The sequence below is a fragment of the Hemiscyllium ocellatum genome, chromosome 16 (assembly GCF_020745735.1).
Source record: "Hemiscyllium ocellatum isolate sHemOce1 chromosome 16, sHemOce1.pat.X.cur, whole genome shotgun sequence".
NCBI lineage: Eukaryota > Metazoa > Chordata > Chondrichthyes > Orectolobiformes > Hemiscylliidae > Hemiscyllium > Hemiscyllium ocellatum.
The window spans coordinates 10,808,484-10,834,280 of record NC_083416.1 but is presented as its reverse complement, the minus strand read 5'-3'; the positions used below and the strand labels follow the sequence as shown (position 1 = coordinate 10,834,280).

The 25,797-nt window shown below is 43.2% G+C and overlaps 1 protein-coding gene across 1 annotated transcript in view; it reads left to right on the top strand.

Moving 5' to 3' along the window:
* adam19b (ADAM metallopeptidase domain 19b) overlaps positions 1-25,797 on the top strand; it is a 248,593-nt gene that overhangs the window by 101,067 nt on the left and 121,729 nt on the right. Inside the window, exons 8-15 of the mRNA XM_060836711.1 lie at positions 1,129-1,200; positions 1,911-2,077; positions 6,703-6,787; positions 8,233-8,372; positions 13,933-14,110; positions 19,806-19,895; positions 22,383-22,578; positions 23,279-23,387. Of these exons, the coding sequence (XP_060692694.1) occupies positions 1,129-1,200; positions 1,911-2,077; positions 6,703-6,787; positions 8,233-8,372; positions 13,933-14,110; positions 19,806-19,895; positions 22,383-22,578; positions 23,279-23,387 (1,037 nt within the window). The remainder of the gene's footprint in view (positions 1-1,128; positions 1,201-1,910; positions 2,078-6,702; positions 6,788-8,232; positions 8,373-13,932; positions 14,111-19,805; positions 19,896-22,382; positions 22,579-23,278; positions 23,388-25,797) is intronic.

Sequence of the window (25,797 nt, the reverse complement as noted above, 5' to 3'; positions counted from 1 at the left end):
AATTCCAGGTATTTTGGCCACAAATAGGGGGTTGACTTTTACATGCGATCGATTATTACTCGAGTATATACTAAACACCTTTCATCACAGGAGGCATGACGTGCAGATTTATCAGGCAACAAACTAACTTAGCAGATTGAGGACAGACTGCAACTTTGACATTGAGAGTGATGAGGAGCAGGTTGCTGGGAAATATAACTGAGGTTATGATTAACTAGTAGAGTTTAATTGGCGTAATTTGTCAGCACCTCCATTATTGCGTATCATATAACTACCAGGATGGTAGAAGGGGAAACTTGGCGGTTTGATCTTCTTCATCCTCCAGCTCCCATGCTTCCATGATTCTGGATTAACTAAGGCAATAACCGGATGTTGGGAAGCCATGCTGAGGTACAGGACATTGGTGAGGCCTCTTCTGGAATACTGTATCCTGTTCTGGTCGCCCAGTAATAGGAAGTATATTGTCAAGCTGGAGAGAGTTCAGAAGAAATTTACCAGGTGATGCTAGGTATGGAAGGTTTGAGTATTTAAAAAAGGCTAGATAGGCTAGAACATTTTTCACTGGAGCATAGGAGGTTGAAAGATGATCTTATAGAAGTTTATAAAATACTGAGAGATATAGATAGAGTTAATGTTTAGTTAGCTTTTCCCTATGATGATGGATTTCAAGACTATGGAGCATGTTTTGAAGGTGAGAGGAGGGATTTAAAACATTTTTTACACAGAGGGTGGTTTGCATATGGAATGAGCTTCCTAAGGGGGTGGTGGGTGTGGGTACAATTATTACATTTAAAAGACACTTAGATAAGTACATGAATAGGAATGGTTTCAAGGGATATGGGCCAGGAGCAGTATGGGACTAGTTTAGTTTGGATCATGGTTGGCATGGACTGGTTGGACCAAAGGGTCTGTTACCATGCTGTATGACTCTATGTCGTATTGGGCGGATTGATAAAGAGACCGTAGCCTGAAAGGATAGATCAAATCAGTCAAAAAATCCTTCTTCACTGAGTCCATTTTGCAAAGACCTCAGGATGTTGGGAAGTTAATGTTAATTCCTGCCAAGCCTAGCTAAAATTTTTAAGGACGGTTGATGTCTTTTCTCTATCTCATTCCATCACCTGTTAGTTTCAGAAGCATAACTGGGACCTGGAGAAGACCAAACTGAAATTGAAGGAAACTGTGAACTATGTTGATAAGGTGAGACCAAAGCCTTATTAGCATGAACTTTTATGCATGTCAAATTGTACTGCATATCACCGGGTGTCATGATCAATATCCAGCCCTTAATCATAGCATTAAAGTATATTATCTGACCCTTATGTCATTGTTTGTGGGAGCTTCCTGGGCATAAATGGGCTGCTGTATTTTCTACATTACAGCAGTGTTTCCACGTCAAAAGTATTCTATTGGCTCTAAAGCACTTGGGGATATTCTAAGGCACTATTTAAATGCAAGTCTTCCTCTTATTATTTGTGGCATGGATATTCACATCAAATGTAAAATGCATGCACATACATGTGTCTGTTTCCCTTTAAGTGGTACAAGTTGCAAGCCATTGACTTAATTTTCGTTTACAGAGGAACCTCAATTATCCGAAGGTTAGATTAGGTGAGGATATCTGGTCGGCATGGACGAGTTGGACCAAAGGGTCTGTTTCCGTGCTGTACATCTGTGTGACTCTATGACACAGGCCGGGGGTATTTCATTCAGATAATCGAATGCTGGATAACGTAGTTTAGGCAAGCAGCAGGACCTTGCAATCTTGCCGGATAATCCAATGTTTGGATAATTGAATACTGGTTAATCGAGGTTCCTCTGTAAATGGGCAGTGCTTGTTCTTGCATTCTGATCAGTCCTTTGTTAACCGCCAATGGAGTCCATCTGTCTACCTGTGTGTCTCCCCTCAGTATTACAGGTCTCTGAATATCAGGATTGCCTTGGTTCACCTGGAGGTGTGGACTCATGAGAACAAGTGTGATGTGAGAGAGGATCCCTACATCACACTCTGGTCCTTTCTAAAGTGGAGGCGGCAGATATTGATCCGAAAGAAGCATGACAACGCACAATTGATCACGTAAGTGTCAAAGAAATTATCCTTGCATTTCTTCAGGAAGTGCTTGTCTCAGTTTCTGAAGTGGAGGAGCTGGTGTTGAAGTGGGGTGGACAAATGTAAAAATCACGCAACGCCAGGCTATAGTCCAATAGATTTATTTGGAAGGAGAAATTGAGGACTGCAGATGCTGGAGATCACAGTCAAGAGTGTGGTACTGATGAAGGCATATGCCCAAAATATTGATTCTCCTCCTCCTCGGATGCTGCCTGACCTGCTGTGGTTTACTTGGAAGCACTAGCTTTCACTATAACCTGGTATTGTGTGATTTTTAACTCCATTTCTGAAAGAGCAGTCTCTCTCATGTCCTTGGCTGTCACTTAAAATCTGCTCAACTTTACCTTTCACTTTTTAAAAACGATTCTGCCTTGATTCCTGATCATTTATATTTGTACACAATCAATTATTTTAGAGGTTTATAAAACCATGTGAGGCATAGATAAAAGGAATAGTAAAGGTCTTCTCCCTAGGGTCGGGGAGTTCAAAACTAGAGGGCATAGTTTTAGGGTGAGAGGGGAAAGATTTAAAAGGGACCTGAGGGGCAACTTTTTCACCCAGAGGGTGGTCTGTTTATGGAACAAATGCCAGAGGAAGTGGTGGAGGCTGGTACAGTTACAACTTCTTAAAATAATTGGACTGTGACATAGATAGGAAAGGTTTAAAGGAAAATAGGCAAATGCAGGCAAATAGATCTTATTTAGTTTGGGAAACTGGGTGGCATGGATGGGTTGGACTGAAGGGTCTGTTCCCATCCCGTATGAATCTATGATTCTATAATCATCAAGGAAAGCTGATCATCTGTTGACATGTACTTAATATTTTGTGCTGGTCTTCATTTAATGTGAGAGGAGAGTAAGGGAGTGGCAACAGTGGATGACTACTAAGTGAGTAGGAGGAAGGGGTTTGGGAAGAGAGTGTGTATCTGAGGCAGGAACTCCAGTTACTGATAGACCCCCTCTCTCACGCTTGCAAGGATTTCGGGCTGAATATCAGTCTGAACAAGAGAAAGGTCCTGGGACAGGACACAGAAGCACCGCTGGTCATCACCATCGATGACTATGAACTCAATGTCATCCACCAGTTGGCTCTACCATCATCAATGACCTCTCCTTGGACACAGAAATCGGGAAAGCAGCCTCAACTCTCCCTCGCCTCATGACTCGAGTATGGACAAATCCCAAGCTGACAATGAAGACAAAAATATCAGTCTACGACACCTGCATCATAAGCACACTGCTGTATGGCAGTGAAACATGGCCTACATATGCCAGACAGGAGAGAAGACTGAACACCTTCCACTTGAGGGGTATCCTAGGCATACCCTCACAAAACAGAGTGTCCAACACAACGGTCCTATCTCGAGCTGGCCTGCCCAGCATGTCCACTCTGTTCAGGCAGCAGAGACTGCACTGGCTGGGCCACGTCCACTGAGTGGAGGATGGCCACATCCCAATGGATATCCTCTACTGAGAGCTTGCATCCGGGAAGAGACCCACTGGACATTTCCAGCTGCACTACAAGGATGTCTGCACGAGGGACATGAAAGCGCTTGATATCGTGATGGAGCCCTGGGAAAGGCTTGCAGCTGACTGCACGAAATGGAGAAGCACCCAGAACCAACACCTCCAAAGCAGGTGAAGAAAAGCCAATGAGCGCTGCAGCAGACTTAAGTGGGCACCAAAGAGGAAGTGCAGCAGCTCGAGCAAATCAACGACCACATACAGATGTGACCTCTGTGACAGGGACTGTCATTCCACTCTTCAGCCACAAGCGATGTTGCTCCAGGGAATCAGAAAGCTGCAACAATGAGGATGCATCCTGTGGTCAGCCATGATTGAAAGGAGCCTCACGTGTATCTGGAGATTGGGAGATTTACTTATAATAAATCAACAAAAGCATGTTATTTGTTGGTTCTGAGTTAAAACACACAGCAGAAAAATCTTTGACATATGCACTTTTTTATTGGTCCAAAAAAGAAGGTCCTAAACATAAACACAATACAGATGATGTTGATGTTAATACTTTGCAACTGCATTATCTAATAAGTGAATTAATGAAAATTTTTTTAAAAAGCCCCTGAAAAATGAAGTAGTCTTCAGAAAAGAAAATCTCACCATGAGTCCTCAAATCAAAAACATTTTCTCCGCTACTTTGCCACGCACCACAATAACCTTTGCTGTATTCCAGGATTTCACTGTTGGCTCCTACACATGTACAATTTGGGCTTTAATCAAATCAGGCAAGAATTTGGCATTTATTGAAGCAATGACCTCTTTCTGCCTGACTTACCTTCTTCCGGTCATCTGGAGGATATATCTTACTTGGCAGAAATATCTTGTTCTTGTTCTTTCAGTGACATCCTGTTAGCTGAGTTGGCTCAATGCTGGAATGTGATGCTGAATGATGCCAACAATATGGCTTCAGTCTTTCTGTCAACTGCAGTAGCTCCTTCACGCCTATGTCCCTTTAAGGGTATATCTAATTACCTGACCCTGTACTTCCTGCCGTTCTGCAGCCAATTTCAGTTGAACTTTGAGAAGTGTATCTTGGAGAGATTTTAAGGCGTTAAGGATCTTCCTTTTTCTGGCAAGGATATAACTTGTAAGGGATTTGTGATCACAGTTACTTGAAATACACAAGAGAAAATTTGTGGTAATTTTCTGATAATTTGCTAAGGAGCAACAGTTTGGATATAATACCTCAATTAATTAAACAAAGAAAGTAATCAACCATGACAATTAGAGAAGGTTTGCTGATACCAGAGGACAAATAGGGAGTTCGAGTGAAATGTGTCGATCTTGTTGATGTTGTGAAGATAGCATCGTGCTCCCTCACTGAAGCGTTAGAGAACTCTTCCCTGGGTGTTCCACCTTTTGGTTCATCTTCCATCTGGAGAAGACACCTCTCTGAGAGCCACCTGATGAGCTCTCTTTCAAGTTCTGGCCCTACATTGGTGCTTTACTCTGGGCAAGGAGTGAGGTGATGCTCAAATCGTCAAATCATTCAACTGCCTTATGAAAACACTCTGCTTGCATTTGGACCAGATCTTTTGAGCCTCAGGTTGCAAGATGCTTTTAAACGGAGGTGCAGCCTTCAACCTTCAGCTATGCCACCTTCATTTCATGGTTTCTTGAGGCCATTTGCAAACCTTTGCAACTACACAAGCTCAGGTCAGAAACCATACAACACCACATTATAGTCCAACAGGTTTATTTGAAACCACAAGCTTTTGGAGTGCTGCCTCTCATCATCATTCCACCTGATGAAGGAGCAGTGCTCTGAAAGCTTGTGACTTCAAATAAACCTTTAGATTATAACCTGGTATCATGTGACTTCTGGCCTTGTCCACTCTAGTCCAACACTGGCACCTCCATATCATGACACAAGCCCAGGCCAGCAAGACCATCCATTTCAATAATATCTAGCACTACGATCAGTATATTTTCCCTTGTGTGTTCCTTTAATTTGGGTCTTTCCCTGATAAAAAAAGTCTAAGTTCCACTGCACACCATCAGTATTGATGTTGTCTGATTCTAGAGCATCTTTCCGATCGTTAATGTTTCCTTTCAAATTCACAGGAACCATCTTCTCGTTCAGCCTGAGTAGAATGATATCACTTTATGCTAAATGATGGAATTGAAATATATTCTGAATGTATATAGGTGGATCTATTAGTTTGAGTTTTTTTGAAGATGTGTATCGAAGTTTTCAAAAATTGTGGCCATGTTTTTAATATCATCGTCACTCATTTTACAGTTAGACTGGAAAGGTCTAACCTCTCCCTACTGTCCTCAGAAAGATCTTTTATTCATCATAGTGCTTTTTGGAATTCTGTTGAATATCAGTTTTCCCTTTTGCTTGAACATCCTGAACAGTTCCTTGACACCATTCGTCATGGGCTGGAACTGCACCTGCACCGCTGTGGTGACCATTTTGCTTTTGTGAGATGGCTTGTTTGGGCTAGAATTCAGAGAATTCGTAGATTCATACAGTGCAGAAAGGCCCCAAACAAATTTGTTTGGCATGACCTCCCTTTGACAAAGCCTTGCTGATTATCCCAAATTCCCCCATGCTTTTCCAAGTGGGTTTTAATGCATTACTTCAGAGTTTTCTCCAATAGTTTCCCTACCACTAACATGAGACTCACCAGTCTGTAATCTCCTGGTTATTCTCTACCTCCTCTCTTAAAAAGTGGAACCACATTAGCTGTCCTCCAGTCCTCTGGCACTCCCCAGAGTAGCCAGAGAGGAATTAAATGAATTTGGGTTAATTTCAAATGAAGTTTGCATGAAAATCATTCATAAAGTTTGATTTCTACCTGCAGTGAAACTGTTGCCACCACGTTACATATTATGTTTGCTAGAACTCCTAATGAATTAGACTTCAGACGCAAATTCCAAAGTTTTATTTGTGCATTGTTTATCATATGGCTTTGTGTGATTGAACGATACAATGGATTTCTGGTACACAGACTGTAATCTAATGGTAAGTGGGTTAGCATTACGGATATTGATGTGTTGAAAACATATGGATCCCATTTGCTGTTGTGTAACTTCATCTTCATCTTTCCATTGTGCATTTCCATTTAGGGGGACCTCCTTTAACGGCACGACGATTGGTTTTGCACCTTTGATGGGCATGTGTTCAGATTACCAGTCAGGGGGGATCAATATGGTGAGTCCTTCAATATATTGGCACATGGTAATGAATCAAAAAATGTGGCACTGGCAAGGCACAGCAGGTCAGGCAGCAGGAGAGAGATCAGGGTCAAAAAGTGTGGCACTGGAAAAGCAACTGCAGTCCTCACTTTCTCCTCACATGGTAATGATTTATGTATTTATGGTCTCTCAGTCAATGTGGTTAGCATGGTGTTCAAACAAGTGCCAGTGAACAGAATTGCTTCAACACACCATTACTTTCTCTATATCGAGTTCTGTTATTTTAAGGATTAAAGGTATGACAGGTCAGTAGCTTATAATGACGTCACTAGCATTTGCATTGTATTAATACATTGAAGACCTTCAATCTAGTATTGTGTCAAGAAGCTTTTCTATGTTGTTCCAAAAACAATTGGTACTATCAGTTAGGATGAGTCAAATGGTGCGTAGCAGCGTGTTTGCCCTCCTTAATGTGGGGAAGGTGTTAATTAATGGAGCAGTGCTTTAGATTTCCGGTGAAGAGGGTGAGGTCACTGGGTGATAGATTTGTATGAAATGAGTGAGGACAGGAGCAGTCTCAGATGCACTGCTCCCTTGTATCCAATGGCACTCTCTGTTGGCTTGCATGGAAAGTGACCACTGGATGTGTAATAATGTTGCAGCACAAGGAAAGAAGGAGCACAGAGGGCAGAAGTACTCCTGTGGATGCTATTTCAGTGGTGCTAGCCTTGGGCTTACTTGCCCGCTGTGTATCAGTTGGTGGCACCTTCCCTCTGAGTCGCAAAGTCATGAGTTCAGGTTCCACTCCAAGATCCTCCATCAGAAAAAGTCTAGTGTGACACTGCACAGCGCTGCACTTTCAGAGCTGACATCTCTTGGGTGAAATGTTAAATTGTGACTCCATCAGCCCAAGCAAGGGCAAAAAAGATGCTGTACCACTGTTTGAAAAATAGTGGAGGATGCTTCCTGATGTACAGGACATTTATTGCACTCAAACAACATCATTTAAAAAGAAATAACAATCCATTATTCCATCGGTGTGTGTGAGAGCCTCTATGAAAATGAACTGCTGCATTTCTGATAAAGCAGTAGTAGTAGCATGGTGGCTCAGTGGTTAGCACTGCTGCCTCACAGTGCTAGGGATCCAGGTTCAATCCCAGCCTTGGGTGACAGTCTGTATGGAGTTGACACCTTCTCCCTGTGTCTGTATGGGTTTCCTCCCACTGTCCAAAGATATGCAGGTTGGGTGGATTGGCCATGCTAAATTGCCAAGTGTTATGTGCATTAGTTATGGGTCTGGGTGGGTTACTCTTCAGAGATTGGTGTGGACTTGTTGGGCCAAAGGGCTTGTTCCATACTCTAGTCTAATTTTAACAAGCGAATGACTGTTAAACAAAAGGTCAACTTCAGTCACGAAAATCTGGCAATCCTCCTTATGCTACCAATGTGTTCTATCTCAAGGATCACTCTGACAGTGCCATCGGTGTCGCTGCCACTATGGCACACGAAATGGGACACAACTTCGGGATGAGCCACGATGCTGATGGCTGCTGTGCAGCCCGTCCAGAGGATGGAGGATGCATCATGGCTGCAGCCACTGGGTGAGATTACAAAACTGTCGGTGTAATACCTGAGTGTTGTTTGGTTAGCACAGTGTCTGGTCTGGGCGTGCCCCTACCTTGCAGCAAACAGCTGTTCTACAACCTGTGAAAATCATGAGTAGATTTCAAGGATGGAGTCATAGAGCACAGAAACAGGCCCTTCGGCTCATCTCCTGCGTGCTAACCAGGTTTCCTAAATCAAACTGAGGTCAGCCCTTCCAGAATGTGATGTGTGCGTCCTTGTGCAGTCCCGCGTTATCAAAAAGTCGAGCTTTAGAAACAGCGCTTGAAGTGTTGGCAATGTAATTGTGTTACAGCCAACACGTGTTTGAAAAGTTTGCGCTCTAGAAACAGCGCCCCCAATTCATTTTGACAAAATGCACCTTACAACTGAATGACCTGTCATGCCATTTGCCTGCATTTGGCCCATATCCCTCTCAACATTTCCCATCCATGTACCTATCCAGATGCCTTTTAAATGTTGTAATTGTACCAGCCTCTACCACTTCTTCTGGCAGCTCATTCCATACAAGCACCACCCTCTGCGTAAAAATGTTTCCCCTTAGATCCCCTTTAAATCTTTCCCCTCTCACCTTAAACCTGTGCCATTTAGATTTGGACTCCCTTATCCTGGATAAAATACCTTGGTTATTTACCCTATCCCTACCCCTCATGATTTTATAAACCTGTATTAGGTCACCCTTCAGCCTCCAAACGCTTCAGGCGATAAAGTCCCAGCCTATCCAGTCTCTCCTTATAAGACACAGCCTTTCCCTGTGTCTAATAACCCTTATATTTAACAGTATGCACAAAACAGGGTTTGGAATTCTGCTATTCTACAATTAAGAATGAATAATAAAGAAATTCTGGCTTTATTTTACCTTTCCTGCAGGATTTTCCCTGAAAGCTGTACAAAAAACATTGTATAGCGAAAGAATGTTGACCAAGAATATATTGGCTATTGTGTCTGCTGTGTCACAAATAAGCAGAGAAGATTGGACTGCTGATGAAATGGTCTGAAAGACAATCACTTCTCATCCAACACCCTTGTCCAGTCTGCCTGGAGTGAAATAATACTTTGCTAGTTTTGGCCAGCATTTAGTTATTTCAGATTTTATTTATAATTCCATCACACAGTTCCAAAAAAGAGTTCTCCTCTGTGTCATGGTCAACATTGATCTTTCAGTCAACCTCACTAAAACAAGTGACCCACTCATTTATGTCATTGCTGTGGGTGTCCCCTGTTGTGTTTGCGAGACAGCAGCAACTGATGGATTTTCCTTGTTTGTAAAGTGGCTTTGAGCAAACTTAAGTCTTACTGGAAAGCTGGTACCTTTGACAATGTGGCAGTCTTTCAGTAACGCAGAGGAGAATTGCTCCCTCAACCGTACACTGAATTCACACTGAATGCATTTTGAGGTCTGTGACCTTCTCATTAGAGGTGAAATGCTAATTCTTGTCCACACCTGACGCTAGTGTTAATCTGAAACCTCTCTTGTTGAAAGGACATGCCAAACCTCGCTGTGGTCCAAGAATTCACCTTGACCTGAGAATGATCGCAAAATTAGTGCTTTCCCCACTACACCAAGCGTTTACTGTTATTTGGAATTAATGATTAATTTATAATGTTTCTCCCACCCCACCCACAACACTGCTAAAGCTATTCTGACCCAGTCCAGACCTGAGGTAGAATCTGCTGCCCCAGATGCTGTTGATGGGAAGAGTGTTTAGTTAGACAGAGTGGTGGTGTAGCCAAGTGCCCTTGTTATCTCGCCTCTGCCTGAATTGGATCCCAGATAGGAAAGCTATGGGCCTTCCTGCAGCACTGCTAACTGAACCTTTAAGTGGTCAATTAGGGTGGACATCTCAACACTGCTGGGAGTAACCCAGCTACAAATGGGAGTAACCCAGCTACCATGCAACACATCTGGGGGCTGATACTGTCCAAGATAGTACCTGATCAGGGCTTGTTCAAGTAGTTGGGCAGAGGGCTGACAGGTTTTATCTTCTGGGAGTTCTTCTTACCCTCTGTTCTCAGGATCCTTAGGACTGATTGACAATCAGCTCTTTTCAGGTGGGACTTCTCAGGTGGGGTCCGGATTCTAAGCAAGGCCCCTCCCCTGTCTAGCCAGTGTCTGATGGGCCTCCCCCTGGAAGAGCCATCATTTGTCCCTTGCCAACTCTTCAATCGTCTGTCAAAACCTCCAACACCTGAGGAAGATCCCACTTCTAATCTTAGCCTTTGTTCCTGGTCTAACTAATATACCGCAAAAACAAGTCATGTGCAAAATGTTTTTTAATATTACTAAAAACAAAGACCTCTACTCACCTTGCATCTATCAGGGCAATCTGAATGCCAAATTCCAACCGATCATAAATCAAGCTACAGTAGCGAAGGTTGTTGATCGATTGGCAAGTCAACACTGTTTAGCTGATGTATTGCTATAAAAAAAATTAGAAAATTATAGTCAAGACGGTGGTGCTGGAAAAGCACAGCCAGTCAGGCAGCATCCGAGGAGCAGGAGAATCGACGTTTCGAGCTAAAGCTCTTCATCAGGAAAATTATAGCCACCCCAAGTTCCTTATTAATTCCAAGAAGATGCAAAGCTTGATCATTTTCCTATTCCTTGCAAACAAAATGAGCCCCTGTCTGTAAATGTGTGCCACCCCAAGCAAGCATAAATAAGCCACATTAATACCTCAAATGATTATCTTAAATTGGTGGTTAGTATCGTCACTCAGGATTATTCAGCAAGTATTTCCCAACCACAGAATCACATCTAATTGTAGACATTTTGTTTGGCGTTTGACAAGCTTGCACTCATTCCATGTGGTTGTCAGCATACAGAACATTCAGGGATCTTTTCTCATGTAGGATAAATTGTTGAGATTCTTTAGAATTTGATATTCTTTCATTTGTCCTAATGACTGCACAGTGAAAACCTTCAACATCCTTTCTCTATTTTTAGAAATATTCAAGTTCTGCATTACCAACCAGTTGTTTTCTAAACGTATCCAGCCACTTTACAAATACGCTCATTTATGGTTTTCTGTGAGCAAGACTGTTATCAGAACATTTATGTTACTCAGTTACTCTGAATTAATATCCATCAGTGTGGTATTCCTTCAGGTGCTCAGACATTAGTGCTTGCCCAGTGAGAGATATTGAAAACAAATCTTCCAGTTCAGAGAGCTAACCTACATAGTTATCATCAACCTGAGCTACAAATCTTCTCAAAAATCGTTAAGATGTTAAGTCCTTTTTTTTAACTCCAGCAGGTTTTCAGATGAGTGGATGGTGAGGTGGTTTAGAAATGTTGCTGTAGAAATCTGTCGCAACCTATTTTGACTTATAAGCCTCACTGGTGCACAGTGTTCTGCTAACTAGAGGAATTCAGCTGACTGCCTTTGGGAAATCCTGCACACATGAAACCATTGACCTTTGTTGAATCATCTCAGTTTGGCTGCTTTAATGAGAGTCCTGAAATCTGTTTTCTTGGACATGCTGTTGGCTAAACAACTCTTATTTCTATGTCTCATTTATAAAATTTCTATAATTAGTAAACGTGGGCTAAGAGGAAGAATAAAAGAAAGTTACATACTTTTATCTTAGTGGCCCATAAAATTTCACTTACTTGCCTGCAGCAAGATCCTTGAGATGAAGTTTGTATTCATGGGGGACTCCAGGGCAATGCTGGAGGGTTGGCAATCCTAATGTCAGTACCAGAAATTCAGAACTGATGAATCAGTATTTACTACAATATAATGTGAATAGAGTTTTTGTAGCAGAGGATTATAATTTTGAGGTGAGCCAGATTCAGTCTGTCAGGGCTTGCATTTCAATTTGTGTATGGGATGCAAGATTAGATGAAGGAAAACCCGTCATTTCACTGTGGTTTGTTCTGACTTGGACTTAGAATTGCACAACCACCTTTGTGGTCTGCGAACATTTCTCACCAATAGTAATCAAATTGTATGTTTCTATGTACAGCAGTTGGGTAAACCAAATCAGGCCAGATTCAACATAGGCGTGCATTATTCATTCATGGTTCATTCTGTCTAATTACACAATGCTATCAATGTCCGAGTGTTGCTAATCATGGTTTATGTCACTTTATGAACGTAAGAACTAGGAGCAGGAGTAGACCATTCAGCCCCTCTAGCCTGCTCCACTATTCAATATGCTGGCTTATTTGTAAGCCAAGTCCAATTCCTGTCCACCCCTGGATAGTCCCTTGTTAATCAAAGATCTAGCTATGCCTGCCTTAGAAAATGTTCGATGACCCTGCCTCCATTGCTCTCTGGGGAGAATAGTTCTAACTAATCACGATCCTCATAAGAAACATCCTCCTTGTCTCATTTTGAAGGAAGACCCTTTTTACCTTTGAACTGTGCCCATGACTTCCTGCCTTTCCCACAAGGAGAACTTTCACATCTACCTGTCAGGTCCCTTCTGGATCTTCCATGTTTCTATCAGATCACCATTCATTCTTCTAAACGCACATGGATCCAGGTCCAATCAGTCCAACCTTTGGTTGCCAATGTTGGGCAATGTGGCAAGGCAATACAGCAAGAACCAGCTTAGCCAGAAGAGAGATAAGAACCCATTATGTTAAACTCATTCGGCTTCATAATCTAGCCAACTAATCTAACCCACTGTGTTATTGTGCCTCTCACAGTGTAATCATCCTATTGTTATAACATGGTGGTGAACCCCTCTGTTAATTAAACCAAACACCCCTAAAAGCTCACTTTGCCTCATAATCTGTTAAAATATGAGTGACAGAGACCTCCCAAATTCCACTACTTAAAGAAAATAATATTAATTTATTCTTTAACTCTAAAAGTGAACATTAAACAGCAACTATTCACAACTCTAAGCCCCCACTTTCTCTTAACTGCTTATTATCTGCCTCCAACTCTATAACAATATGCTGTTCCAATAAGACACTTACTAAAGTTACATCAACTTAATTTCAAAACTACACAGCAGCTGTCACCTCCTGTGACGTCAGTCTTCCGGCTGCTGAATTCCCTGGGTTGTCTTCTTTCTTTTTATTGCAAGTATGTATCATTAAAAAAGGTATCTTTAATAGAGAGTGTTTCCCAATTTCTTCAGTCTGTCTTGATGGTTAGTTGCTCTCTGTCCAATTTTCAAAATATTCACATTTTTATATCCCTAACATTGATCATCTCATTGGTTTGATGTTGGCAAAACAATAAATTCAAACTTGATTGGGTTTTAGTATCTTGGGGCATAATTTAAACTGATTGGTTAAATTTAAATCATTGTCAAAATAGCAACCAAAACTCAGGTTTCCTTTTCACAACTAAATATTACATATTTTCAATTTTCTAATACACTCTGGGACTGTCATCTAGTCATATACACAGGGGCTTGCAAATTCTCAGTGCATGAACAGTATTCACTCTCTCTTAAAGGTACAGTACATGCCTTCAACTTCATAACACTATTGGTATGAAATGGTATATCACACACCTGATCTGGGCAATGTATCAAAGAGTTCAATGTTGCTTGTTCCATGCATTTGTTCCTCAGTGATCCATTTCCAAAAGTCTTCAACAAGTGCAATGAGAAGGAACTTCAAAAATATCTGAACAATGGTGGAGGAATGTGCCTGTTCAACATGCCTGACACAAACACTCTGTATGGAGGGCGAAGGTGCGGGAATGGCTATGTGGAGGAAGGCGAGCAGTGTGACTGTGGAGAGGTTGAGGTACGTTGGCTCTTTAAATCCACCAAGTAGTTCTGCTGCTTCACCCTTCCTTATTTCCTGCTCTCTGAATTACTGTGGTTCAGTAATAGAATGGTAGTGTCAACCAAGCGTCAGTTCCTGTACTCCCACACCTGAGTTGAAAGATTGCGAGGACACAACCCTAGTCATAGAGTCATAGAGATGGACAGCACAGAAACAGATCTTTCAGTCCAATTCATCATGCCGACTGGATATCTTAGAACATAGAACAATATAGTACAGGCCCTTCAGCCCTCAATGTTGTGCTGACCTTTTGTAATACCCTACAATCAAACTAACCTGCATACCCTTCATTTTACTATCATCCATGTGCCTATCCAATAGTCGCTTAAATGTCCCAAATGTATCTGACTCTACCACCACCGCTGGCAGTGCATTCCACACACCCATGACTCTCTATGTAAAGAACTGACCTCTGGCATCTTCCCTAAACTTTCCTCCAAACACCTTAAATTTATACCCCCTCGTGATAGCCATTTCTGCCCTGGGAAAAGGTATCTGGCTATCCACTCTACCTATGTCTTGTACACCTCTATCAAGCCACCTCTCATCCTTCTTCACTCCAATGAGAAAAGCCCTAGCTCCCTCAACCTTTCTTCATAAGACATGCCCTCCAGTCCAGGCAGCATCCTGGTAAATCTCCTCTGCACCCTCTGTAAAGCTTTCACATCCTTCGTATAATGAGGCAACCAGAACTGAACACAATATTCCAAATGAGGTCTAACTAGGACTTTAATTTACTTAAATTAATCTAGTCTCATTTACCAGATTTGGCCCATATCCCTCCAAACCCTTCCTATTCATATACCCATCCAGATGCCTTCTCCATGCCATAATTGTACTAGCCTCCACCACTTCCTCTGGCAGCTCATTCCATACACGTACCACCCTCTGCGTGAAAACATTGCCCCTTAGGTCTCTTTTATATCTTTCCTCTCTCACCGTAAATCCATGCCCTCTGGTTCTGGACTCCCTCACGCCCGGGAAAAGACCTTGTCTATTTAGTCTATCCGTGTCCCTCATGTCTTTATAAACCTCTGTAATGTCAACCCTCAACCTCCAGACTTGAGTGGAAAAGCTAGGCCACCACTTCAGTGCTGCCCACAGAGAATACGACACTGTTGAAGATGCTGAATTCAGAACGTGACCTTGTTTCCTCATTTTCAGTAATGTGGACATGGGAGGAATGGGTACAAGATTTCACCTCCTTGGCATCCACCTGACAAGTGCTATGAAACAGTCGATAATAAATCAAGTGAAGTTTGAAAGGACGCAAGTTGCTGTTGGGGAAATGAGGAGGTTTCTGAAGAGCTGAGAGATTTGCAGGGTGACTTGCACGTCCACAGCTTGGGTGTTGAAATTTGCAGAGTAGAGCCCTTGCTTCCTAGACCATGCCAGTCCTTGTAGGGCAGGCAATTAGAAGAACAGTGAAAAAGTGACACTAAATATGTTAGCTGCATTATTTTGCGTGTGAATGTTCTCTGAGTGTCCACTCATCAGGAGAGGTGTTGACATTTCTGGAATTCTGAAATTGCACGGAAATGTCTGGAAGATTATGACAGTTTGCCTTTCAAGTTGTGTCTTGGTGAGATGTGGGTGCGACTGGCATCTGTTGTCCATCCCTAGCAACCTTGAGGAGCCTTTCCTGCAGGCCCTGCTCCTGTTAAATTGTTGCATATGTTGGCAAGGAGAGAGGAAACTCGCAATTTTAGCCAGCGCCTTTCAGAACCGCAGCACTTCCTGAAGTGTTTCAAAGCCAGTGAAGTATTTTTGCTGTGGGGACCCTGTTGCAATGGAGGAAGTGAGTCAAATTTGTGCACAGCAATCTCCCACAACAAAGCCAGGAGGTAAATGCGATTGCTGACTATTTTCATCAGCCAGAGAAAAGTGAGCTTACCTTTTCAGATAAGCGTGCTTACCTTCAGCACTTGCTAAAGGAAATTCTTGTTGTGTTTCTGTTTCAGAAACAGTTGTCAAAGGACTTATGTTTCTTATTATGTGAATCAACTGAAATGGCTGTATAATATAGAGCAGCTGTCAGCCTGTTCCTCAGGCTGTATCTGTGCTGTGGCTGGGAATGGTAGAGGAAGGCAGGGCCAGTATTTAGGAACTGGATGATTTTATTTCATCAGAATGGGAAGGTGAAGCTGAATTTCTATAAGAGGCTGGTTAGATCTCACCTGAAGTACTGTGTACAGTTCTGGGTGCTATACATTAGGAAGGATGTGAGTGTATTGGAGAGAGTGCAGAAAACGTTGCAAGGACGATTCCAGGGATGAAAAACTTCAGATAAGACAATTCATAGAATCCCTGCAGAAAGAGGCCATTTGGCCCATCCAGTCTGCACCGACGCCCCAGACAGCATGTCACTGCATCCCCATAACCCCACATTAGCATGGCCAATACATTTCCCTGCACACTATGGGGAATTTAACATGGCCAGACCACCTAGTCTACACATCCCTGCATATTATAGAGAATTTAGCGTGGCCAGTCCACCTAACCTGCCTATCATTGGATAGTGGGAGGAAACTGGAGCACTGGAAGGAAACCCACGCAGACATGGGAAGAACATGCAAACTCCACCCAGACGGAGGGTGGTATCGAACCCGGGTCCCTGGCGCTGTGAGGCAGTTGTGCTAACCACTGAGCCACTGATTAGAGAGGTCCAAAGTGCTTCGCCTTCACTGAAATGGCCTCAAGATGTGCGAGGTGCAGCGCTCCTGCTAAATGAGGATGTCTCGGGACACTGCCACAGAATTGGACATCTATCGGAGCAGTTCAGGTGCAGGGAAAGGTACTCAGGTAGCATTGAGAGTACTGAATTATCACTCCACTAACTTCATGCATAGGAAAGTTTACAATCAATCAATGTTGATCTCATCTGTGATCATTGTAACCACATCTTAAAAGCTTGTGCCAAGTACTCTGAAAGCACCCATGACACCGATTTTATTGATAACCCTCAGGTTCCTGCTTCATTCTAATAGCTGTGTACCTTACAGGAACAATTGCCAGGAGACCAGAGGTACCGTCTCCAAATATGGTTGATGACCACAATACAACCCGAATGAGGCCACCAGGCCCATCATGGGGCAGACAATAAGCCCCTTCGAGGTGAAGTTCTAACACATGGACAGGTCTGGGGGATGTTCCTTGCAGTATGCTGTAGACAGAGTGTGCTCTGTAACCCTCGCATGCAGTGCAGTGGGCACCCATTGCAGACAAAGGAGGGAACATTATGGATGACGAGAAAGCAGTCTTCTGAGGAGGAAGATGAGGATGTTGTTCAGAAAGAACATCACGTCCACCATGATAAGAGTGCTGAAGAATTGGCCACATCAAGCCGGACAGGACTTACCTGACACCCACGTCCAACGGAACTGAGTTGATTGAAACCATCATTCATTGGTTGTCAATGTGTTGTTGCTGGAAAGGCCGGGCAATCCCTGGTTATTCCCAATGCAAATACAGCCTTTTGCTTGGTTCCTTCTTGCCTTTTCCAGTTGTACAGTAAAAGTTAATGCTGCCAACATGTTGGAAGGTTTCTAAACATCTGCTGTTTCCACATTTGAACATGACAAGATGTTAGGCTGTGAAGGGAAAATGTAGCTGTTTTCAGACAGGGTTCTCACAGTCTGTGATGCTGGGGTGGGGTAGTCCTCCTGAGTTCATTCGTGTGGCTCCAGCTAAAATAACATTGGATTAATCAGACGGTGATGTAAAGGGAAAATATGTTTATAAGTGTGATAGTCAATCATGCCGCCTATTTGTCCTCAGGACGTTTTCCATTTTGTTTATCTCTCACTATGTCCAGGTGCAGGATGAATGACCTCCACCTGTGCTATACAAATCCAGGACTCTATAATTCATAATTCTGCTTTTGAATGATGTGTTAAATTGAAGCTGCATCTGCCCGGTCGCCATTAATGTAAAAGATCCCATCGCACTATCTGAAGGGAAGGTTTTACCATTTATGGTCAATGGTTATCCATAAACTAACATTAGTTGTGGGCGGCACGGTGGCACAGTGGTTAGCACTGCTGCCTCACAGCGCCTGTAGACCCGGGTTCAATTCCCGACTCAGGCGACTGACTGTGTGGAGTTTGCACGTTCTCCCCGTGTCTGCGTGGGTTTCCTCCGGGTGCTCCGGTTTCCTCCCACAGTCCAAAGATGTGCGGGTCAGGTGAATTGGCCAAGCTAAATTGCCCGTAGTGTTAGGTAAGGGGTAAATGTAGGGGTATGGGTGGGTTGCGCTTCGGCGGGTCGGTGTGGACTTGTTGGGCCGAAGGGCCTGTTTCCACACTGTAAGTCTAATCTAAAAAAAAAATTAGTGAAAGACAGATTATCCTGTCATCACTGTTTCGGGACCTTACTGTGTACAGAGTTGCTGGTACAAAGACAGACTACATTCAATTGGCTGTGAAGTGTTTTGAGACGCCCTGAGCTCAAGATGATGCTATGCAAAAAGTAAAAGCCTCTAATTTCTTATTTGTTGTAGGCATCACAGAATTGTTTTGAGTCGTTGCTTTGAGTTATTGTGTGTTGAGGATCTGCAGAGCAGTGTAGAGATGAGATGCCACAATTGCCCCTCTTGGCCTTTTGATTAGAACAGAGAGATCGGTCGAGGAGTCTGTTCCGGATCTCTAGGTCATTGGTTTGCATCCTGTTAATGGCACCAGTACTGGTGACTTCACTTCCAACTCTTTGGCAGGGATTTTCCTTCATAATTCACATAGTGTCCATGACCACATTTGCCCTGTCTGGAGTCTTATGGAACCTGTGGAAGTCTGCTTGGAGTAAGTGTTCCAAATGTGAGTTAAATATTAATCAGTGATGTCTGTGATAGCTTCAAAAGTTGAGCCCTTACCCCTCATAATAGCACCTAATTCCAACCATCCCGTTTCACCTCAGGCTATGTTAGCAAGCTATATGATAGTAAAACATCCATGAAGAGAGAGCAAACTAACGTTTTGAGTCCAGATGGCTCTTCATCTAGACTCGAAACGTTAACTTGCTGTCTCTCCCTAGATGCTTTCTGACCCTCTGTGATCTCCAGCACTTGTCATTTTCAGGGCAGAAGTGGGTGCTGCAAATGCTGGAGATTAGAATCAAGATTAGAGTGGTGCTGGAAAAGCATGTTTTCCTGATGAAGGGTTTTTGCCCGAAATGTCAATTTTCCTGCTCCTCGGATGCTGCCTGACCTGCTGAGCTTTTCCAGCACCACTCTAATCTTATTGTTTTCAGTACATATTCCAATATTGGCAGTAACATGTTCCTATATATGATAGTGAAATCTGAAACTAGGATGCTACAACAATCAGAGACCTCTTCATTTCAGTCTTAAATGGGAGAGTGTTTATTTTGAACTTTATTTATTTTGTGGCCTTGAATTCAAGGGAAAGCTGAACTCTTAGGAAAAAGGGTGTTATTGGTAAACAGGGAAAAGTAGAGGAGAACCTGACTGAGAGGGGCATAGGTGAGGTCACTTCATTCAAGGGCTTGGGGAAGGTGGAGGTCTTTTCAAAATTCTTATCTTCAACCAGATACTGAACATGGGGTCGTGCTGATATATATGGTTTTCTATCACAGGAATGCCATATTTCAAAGTCTGTCCCTTCTTTGCTCTTTAGCATTGTTTGTGTTTATTTTTCAGGAATGCAACAACCCCTGTTGCCATGCCAATAACTGCACCTTGAAAAGAGATGCAGAGTGTGCCCATGGAATCTGTTGTGAAAAGTGCAAGGTCAGAAGCCTTTACATTATCATGTTTTCAATGCAGTAACATCTGGTGAACTGAAAATGCCCATTCATGCGCTATTCCACAGAATCATACTTGGTTATAGCCTTTCAGAAGCCGATTGTGTCTGCTCTGGCTCTCAGAACCTGCAATGCACTGAGTGTCATGGAGCCACCTTCTCTCTGCAACCCTGCATGTTCCTCCTTTTCAGATAATGATCCAATTCCCTCTTCAATATCTCAATTGCATGTGCATCCATCACACTCCCAGGCAATGCATTCCAGATTCTACTGTCATGACCCTGATGTGAGGACTGCTGCACTGGGAACGAAACTCCACTATTCTATGAGTTGTCACAAACATAGAAATGACAAATTTAATTACCAAAACACTTAATTTGCCTAAACTTGACTGCTACCTAGGACCAAAGGAACTCAAACCAGGTTTCATCAATTAACAAAAGAAACACATTTATTATAAACAAACCTCCCCTTTAACAAATGGCAAAACTTATTAACTGCTGCTACTTTACAAATTTAGACTAGTCTACTTTAAACTCAAACATGCACATCCACCAGACAGATCTGCAGATATATTATGGCTGGGAAAGGATAGGGCAAAAGGTACAAATTCTGTGGATCAAAAGTTCAAAATGTAAGAGACAAGAGGTGACTTTCTCCCAGTTCTTTTGATTTTCGTTGATGGTATCACATTGCTATCGATCACAGAGCTGCACTTTGGATCGTTTGTTCATTTGGAATTTGTTTGAAGTTCTTCTTTTCAGACTTTTTGAGGTATTTTTCCCCCCCCCCCACTCTCAGAGAGTGAGAAAGAGAGAGCCCTGTCTTTGTTTGCAGACTTCTGAGAGGTCTGAGTTCAACTTGCTCTTCTCAGGTATGTCCCAAACTGCAACTTCAAAATGTAAAGGCTGTTGCTGGGGGCCTTTCAGCCCAAAGGCACCTGGTACTGGTTTGTCTCACAACGGTATCGAATCCAGCTTTTCCAAAGCTACACGATCTTGTGTAACAGATGAGTGAACGCCACACCATTCTGCTTTTGACTTTCAAGTTGTAAAAGAAGACACACAGCTGATGCAACCTCTGCAACACAGTAGGTTTCAAACTCACATTTCCCGTAGTTTCTATTCTACAAAATATGTGTTGCCACTCGATATTTAACCGGTGTTTCCAAGTTGTTTGTTTGATTGCCACAATAACCCAACTGGCTCAAAAATACTTCTGTTGGGGAGTCTGAGTCAGGAAAGTGGGTCCGTTTTGGAAATTCCTGTTTACGTTACTTGAACAAGGATACCAGCTGTAGTGATTAGAACCAGATAGATCTTATTGACTGTGCGATCCTTGATTGGGGTTGTTGCCTTTGGCCAGTCAGGGAACCCTGGCTGACAGATGTAAACAGGTGATTCAGAGAGTCCCCTGACTTCAGGGACTGACTCTGAGCTGGCTGGTCATAGCCAGTGTACTGTGCATGTGTACATAAAGGGTGACTTGGAGACGGGATACCGGCTTCTGTGTGGTTACTTCACTAACACACACCCACTAATTAATCCACTGAAAATAACACACAGAGGCAACAAACCTTTTGATATTCTATTTACATTTTAGCCTTGTTTATACCTGTTTCAGTTGTTGGTTACCAATCTCCAATTGGTGACCACCCTCCAGTCGTGGGGCTTGAGCAGTGGTATCCTATTGTTCCTATGACCAGGAAGCATCTTCTCCATGCCAAAGCTACCTCTCAAATTCATAGTAGCAATGAAACAACCTGAGGTTCAATAACCTAAGGAGGAAGCAAGGACTGCAGATGCTGGAGATCAGAAAGTGTGGCACTGGAAAAGCACAGCCAGTCAGGCAGCATCCGAGGAGCAGGAGAATCTACGTTTCAGGTGTAAGCCCTTCATGACAAATTCCTGATGAAGGGCTCACACCCAAAACATCGATTCTCCTGCTCCTTGGACGCTGCCTGACCTGCTGTGCTTTTCCAGTGACACACATTTTGACTATTAATACCCTTACCTGCTGCGAATTTGATGTATGACCTCTAATTGGTCCAGCAATGTATTTCTTATAATTCCTACAATGTGGAAACCGGCCATTTGGCCCAAAAGCCCAGATCGACCCTCTAAAGAATAACCTATCCGAGCCCATTCCCCTACCCGATTACTCTACAGTTACCCCTGACTAATGCACCTAACCTACACATCCCTGAACACAATGGGCAATGTAGCAAGGCAATTCACCTGACCTGCACATTTTTCGATTGTGGGAGGAAACGGGAGCACCTGGAGGAAACTCACACAGACACGGGGAGAATGTGTTATCTCCACACAGACAGCCACCCAAAGCTAGTATCGAACCCAGGTCTCTGGCGATGTGAGGCAACAGTGCTAACCACTGAGCCAGTGTGTTACGTACAGTGTTCCTTTTAGCAGCCCCACTCTTATGCACTGGTGGATTTCTCCTTTCCTTCCAACAGTTAAAGGCCTCCGGCACTGTCTGTAGGGCCTCGTCGGGACCATGTGACCTACCTGAATATTGCTCTGGCAGCTCGGAGTTCTGTCCGGCCAACTTTTACAAAATGGATGGTGCCAGCTGTGATGGAGGTCAGGCCTATTGCTACAACGGGATGTGTCTAACTTATGACAGCCAGTGTGTGCTGCTATGGGGTGCTGGTAGGTAGTAATCCTGGATTCAATTATGGCTCTGTCTAGCGTTGTTCTTTAATAATTGGAAAGATTTAGATTTTTATTCTCTCTCTCTTTATGGATATCACCGCATGATCTCTGTTTTAATTACTGTATGTACTCGTGTATAGGTCGATCTCATGTATAAGTCAACCCATTATTTTTGGCCAAAAAATCATATGTTTTCCATGTATCACGTGTATAAGTCGACCCCAGTGCTTCACAGTTACAGATCCTCTCCGACTTTCCAGTCTGCTGGCAGTACGCCTCCATTCCGGGTCTTCCAGCCGTCACTCTCCACTCCAGGTTTTCAGAATTACTGTAATGATTCAACAGTACAGGCGACCACTTTATCCATGGAGTCGGTTTCAGTTACCTGCAATTTACTGCAGCCCAAACATATTACAGGGAATGTTCCAGAAGCAGGGACCGGGGGCTGCAAGGAAGATAAATTTCCTATTTTATCTATTTTGTAAATAAATATTCATCCCCACAAAAACAATACCTCCTGTATAAGTCAACACCCTAATTTCAGATTTAAAAAACCATCTTCAAAATTCAACCTATACACGGGTATATATGGTACGAGTAGTCCTCATCGTTTTAGTGATCTTCTCCCATTGCCGTAAAAATGTTCAAGGCGTAGTGCCCTCAACCCCACTCTCAATTTTCCTCTCCGTGGTTTCAGGGGCTCAGGCTGCTCCTGCAGAATGCTTCAAGATGGTGAACAGCGCGGGGGACACGTACGGTAACTGCGGCAGAGGCCCCGGGGGAAGCTACCGCAAATGCGAGACCAGGTAAAAGGGTCGACCAGTAACTTCACCAGCATTTGGACAGCCTTGTGCCATGTAACTGGGGATGGTGGGGAGGAGCGGAGAGAGGACTGCACAATTGGTGCAACAAATGGTCAATGACTTTTTGGCAGGTCGGCCATTTTGATCTGCCCTCAGGGGTCAAAAAGAGTTATTGAGGTGGGAAAGTAACTCCTGATTTGCAGTCTCCTCATTTGTGTGATTGCTAATGACCAACCACAGTCATACATACCGTCTAAAAGAAATAACCTGGATTTTTATGCCACCTTTCAAGAAATCAAGGGTTTGCAAAGTGCTTTATCGTCTTGAAGTGTCCTTGGGGTGCAGTCACTTATCACATTGTAGGGAGTAGATAGCAAAACGGCCACAAACATCATTCACTGGGCAATCAGTTTTCCTTACAGTGAAAGAGTGGCACAATGGTTAGCACTGCTGCCTCACAGTGCCAGGGACCTGGGTCTGATTCCAGCCTTGGGTGACTGTCTGAGTGGAGTTTGCACATTTCCCCGTGTTTACGTGGCTTTTCTCTGGGTGGTCCATCTTCCTCCAAAGTTGCACAGGTTAGGTGGATTGGGCTTGTGAAATGCACGGTCATAGGGTTGGGGTGGGTCTGGGTGGAATGCTCTTCAGTATGTCAGTGTGGACTTGATGGGCCAAACGGCCAACTCCCATACTGTAGGGATTCTACGGTAAGTTACTTGATTCACACAGAGGATGATCAGGGTCTGGAATTCATTGCCTGCAAGTTTCGGAAGAGCCCCTCAACTGCTTTTAATAGAAATACACCTGAAGTCCCATAACTTCCAGGGATATAGTTTGCTTTTTGATGGAATTAGTTTGTGCGGTTTGTTGCTTGCCTGGTGTTGACATGGTGGGCCGGGTGGCCTCCATCAGTGCTGTACACTTTTCTTACATTCCCTAGACATTCGAAACCTTTGAAGAGCAGGATTATGCATGGATCTGAAGAGAAGGGCGGGGTAGGGCAGAGGCTGTAAGGAGGGCAAGCATGGACGCAACGTTGACGAATGGCCTATTCCTGTGTTGATGTGATTTCTGTGTTGTTCAAAGGATAAATATTCTTGCAGATTCCAGGGAGGACTTTGTTGTGCTGTTTTGAAATAGTGCTCTTGTATCTTTACTATCAACTGAGAAAGCAGACCAGACCTCAGTTAAACATCTCATCTCAGTTAAGCACTTCCTCGGCCTTGATTTTTGTGTTCAAATCTCTGGAGTGGAACTGAAAACTGGGATTTTCTGATTTAGATTAGAAGATGACACCAAATCGTACACAGCCAGAATCTGACTGAGGTAATATATTTGATCAAACATGACCATTGACATTTTTCACTGGAGTGTAGGAGTTTGAGGGGGTGACCTGATGGAAGTTTATAAAATTGTGAGGCAGATAGATAAAGTGAACGTCAGATGTCTTTTCCCTCAAGTGAGGGACTTGAAGACCAGGGGATATTTTTTAAGGTGAGAGGAGAAAGATTTGAAAAAAAAGATATGTGGGACAACTTTTTTACACAGTGAGTGGTTCATGTGTGGAATTAACTTCCAGAGGAAGTGGTGGACGTGCATGCAGTTATAATGTTGAGAAAAGACATTTAGATAAGTACATGAATAAGAAATATTTGGAAGGATATAGGCCAAACATAGACAGGTTGGACTAGCTTAGTTTGGGATTATGGTCAGCAAGGACTGGTGGGGCCGAAGGGTCTCTTTCTGAGCTGTATGACTGTATGACCACAAGTAATATAACTTGCTGCACTAACACTTCTGAACAAGTGATCAATAATGAATAATCCCACATTTTCATTTCCTCATTTCAGTCAAGCTGCTACGAATACCTACCAATTGGAGCCTACTCACTTTGTGTGCAGCACTGAGTGCAACTCTGGAATCCACATTACAGGAGGATGTGAAAGCGCTGGAGATGGTGCAGAGTGGATTTACCAGGATATTGCCTGGGCTGGAGAATTTTAGTTCTAAAGAGAGATTGGGCCGATTGTGGTTGTTTTCCTTGGAGCAGAGAAGGCTGAGGGGGGTGACGTGATTGAGATGTATCGTGTTATGAGTGGCATAGACAGGGTAGGCAGGAAGGAAGTTTTCCCTTGATGAAGGGATATGATATGGGGCATCAATTTGAGCTCAGGGGCAGGAGGTTTAGAGGAGATGCGAGGAAAATTTCTTTCACCCAGAGGGTGGTGATAACCTGGGACTCACTGCCTTGTCAGGGTAGGAGAAGCAGAAACCCTCATCACCTTTAAGAAGATTTTTAGTTGTGCACTTACGAGGCCAAGTCAATGGGCCAAGTACTGGAAAATGAGATTAGAATAATTAGATGCTTCATTTTGACCGGCACAGACTCAACGGGCCGATGGGCCTTTTTCTA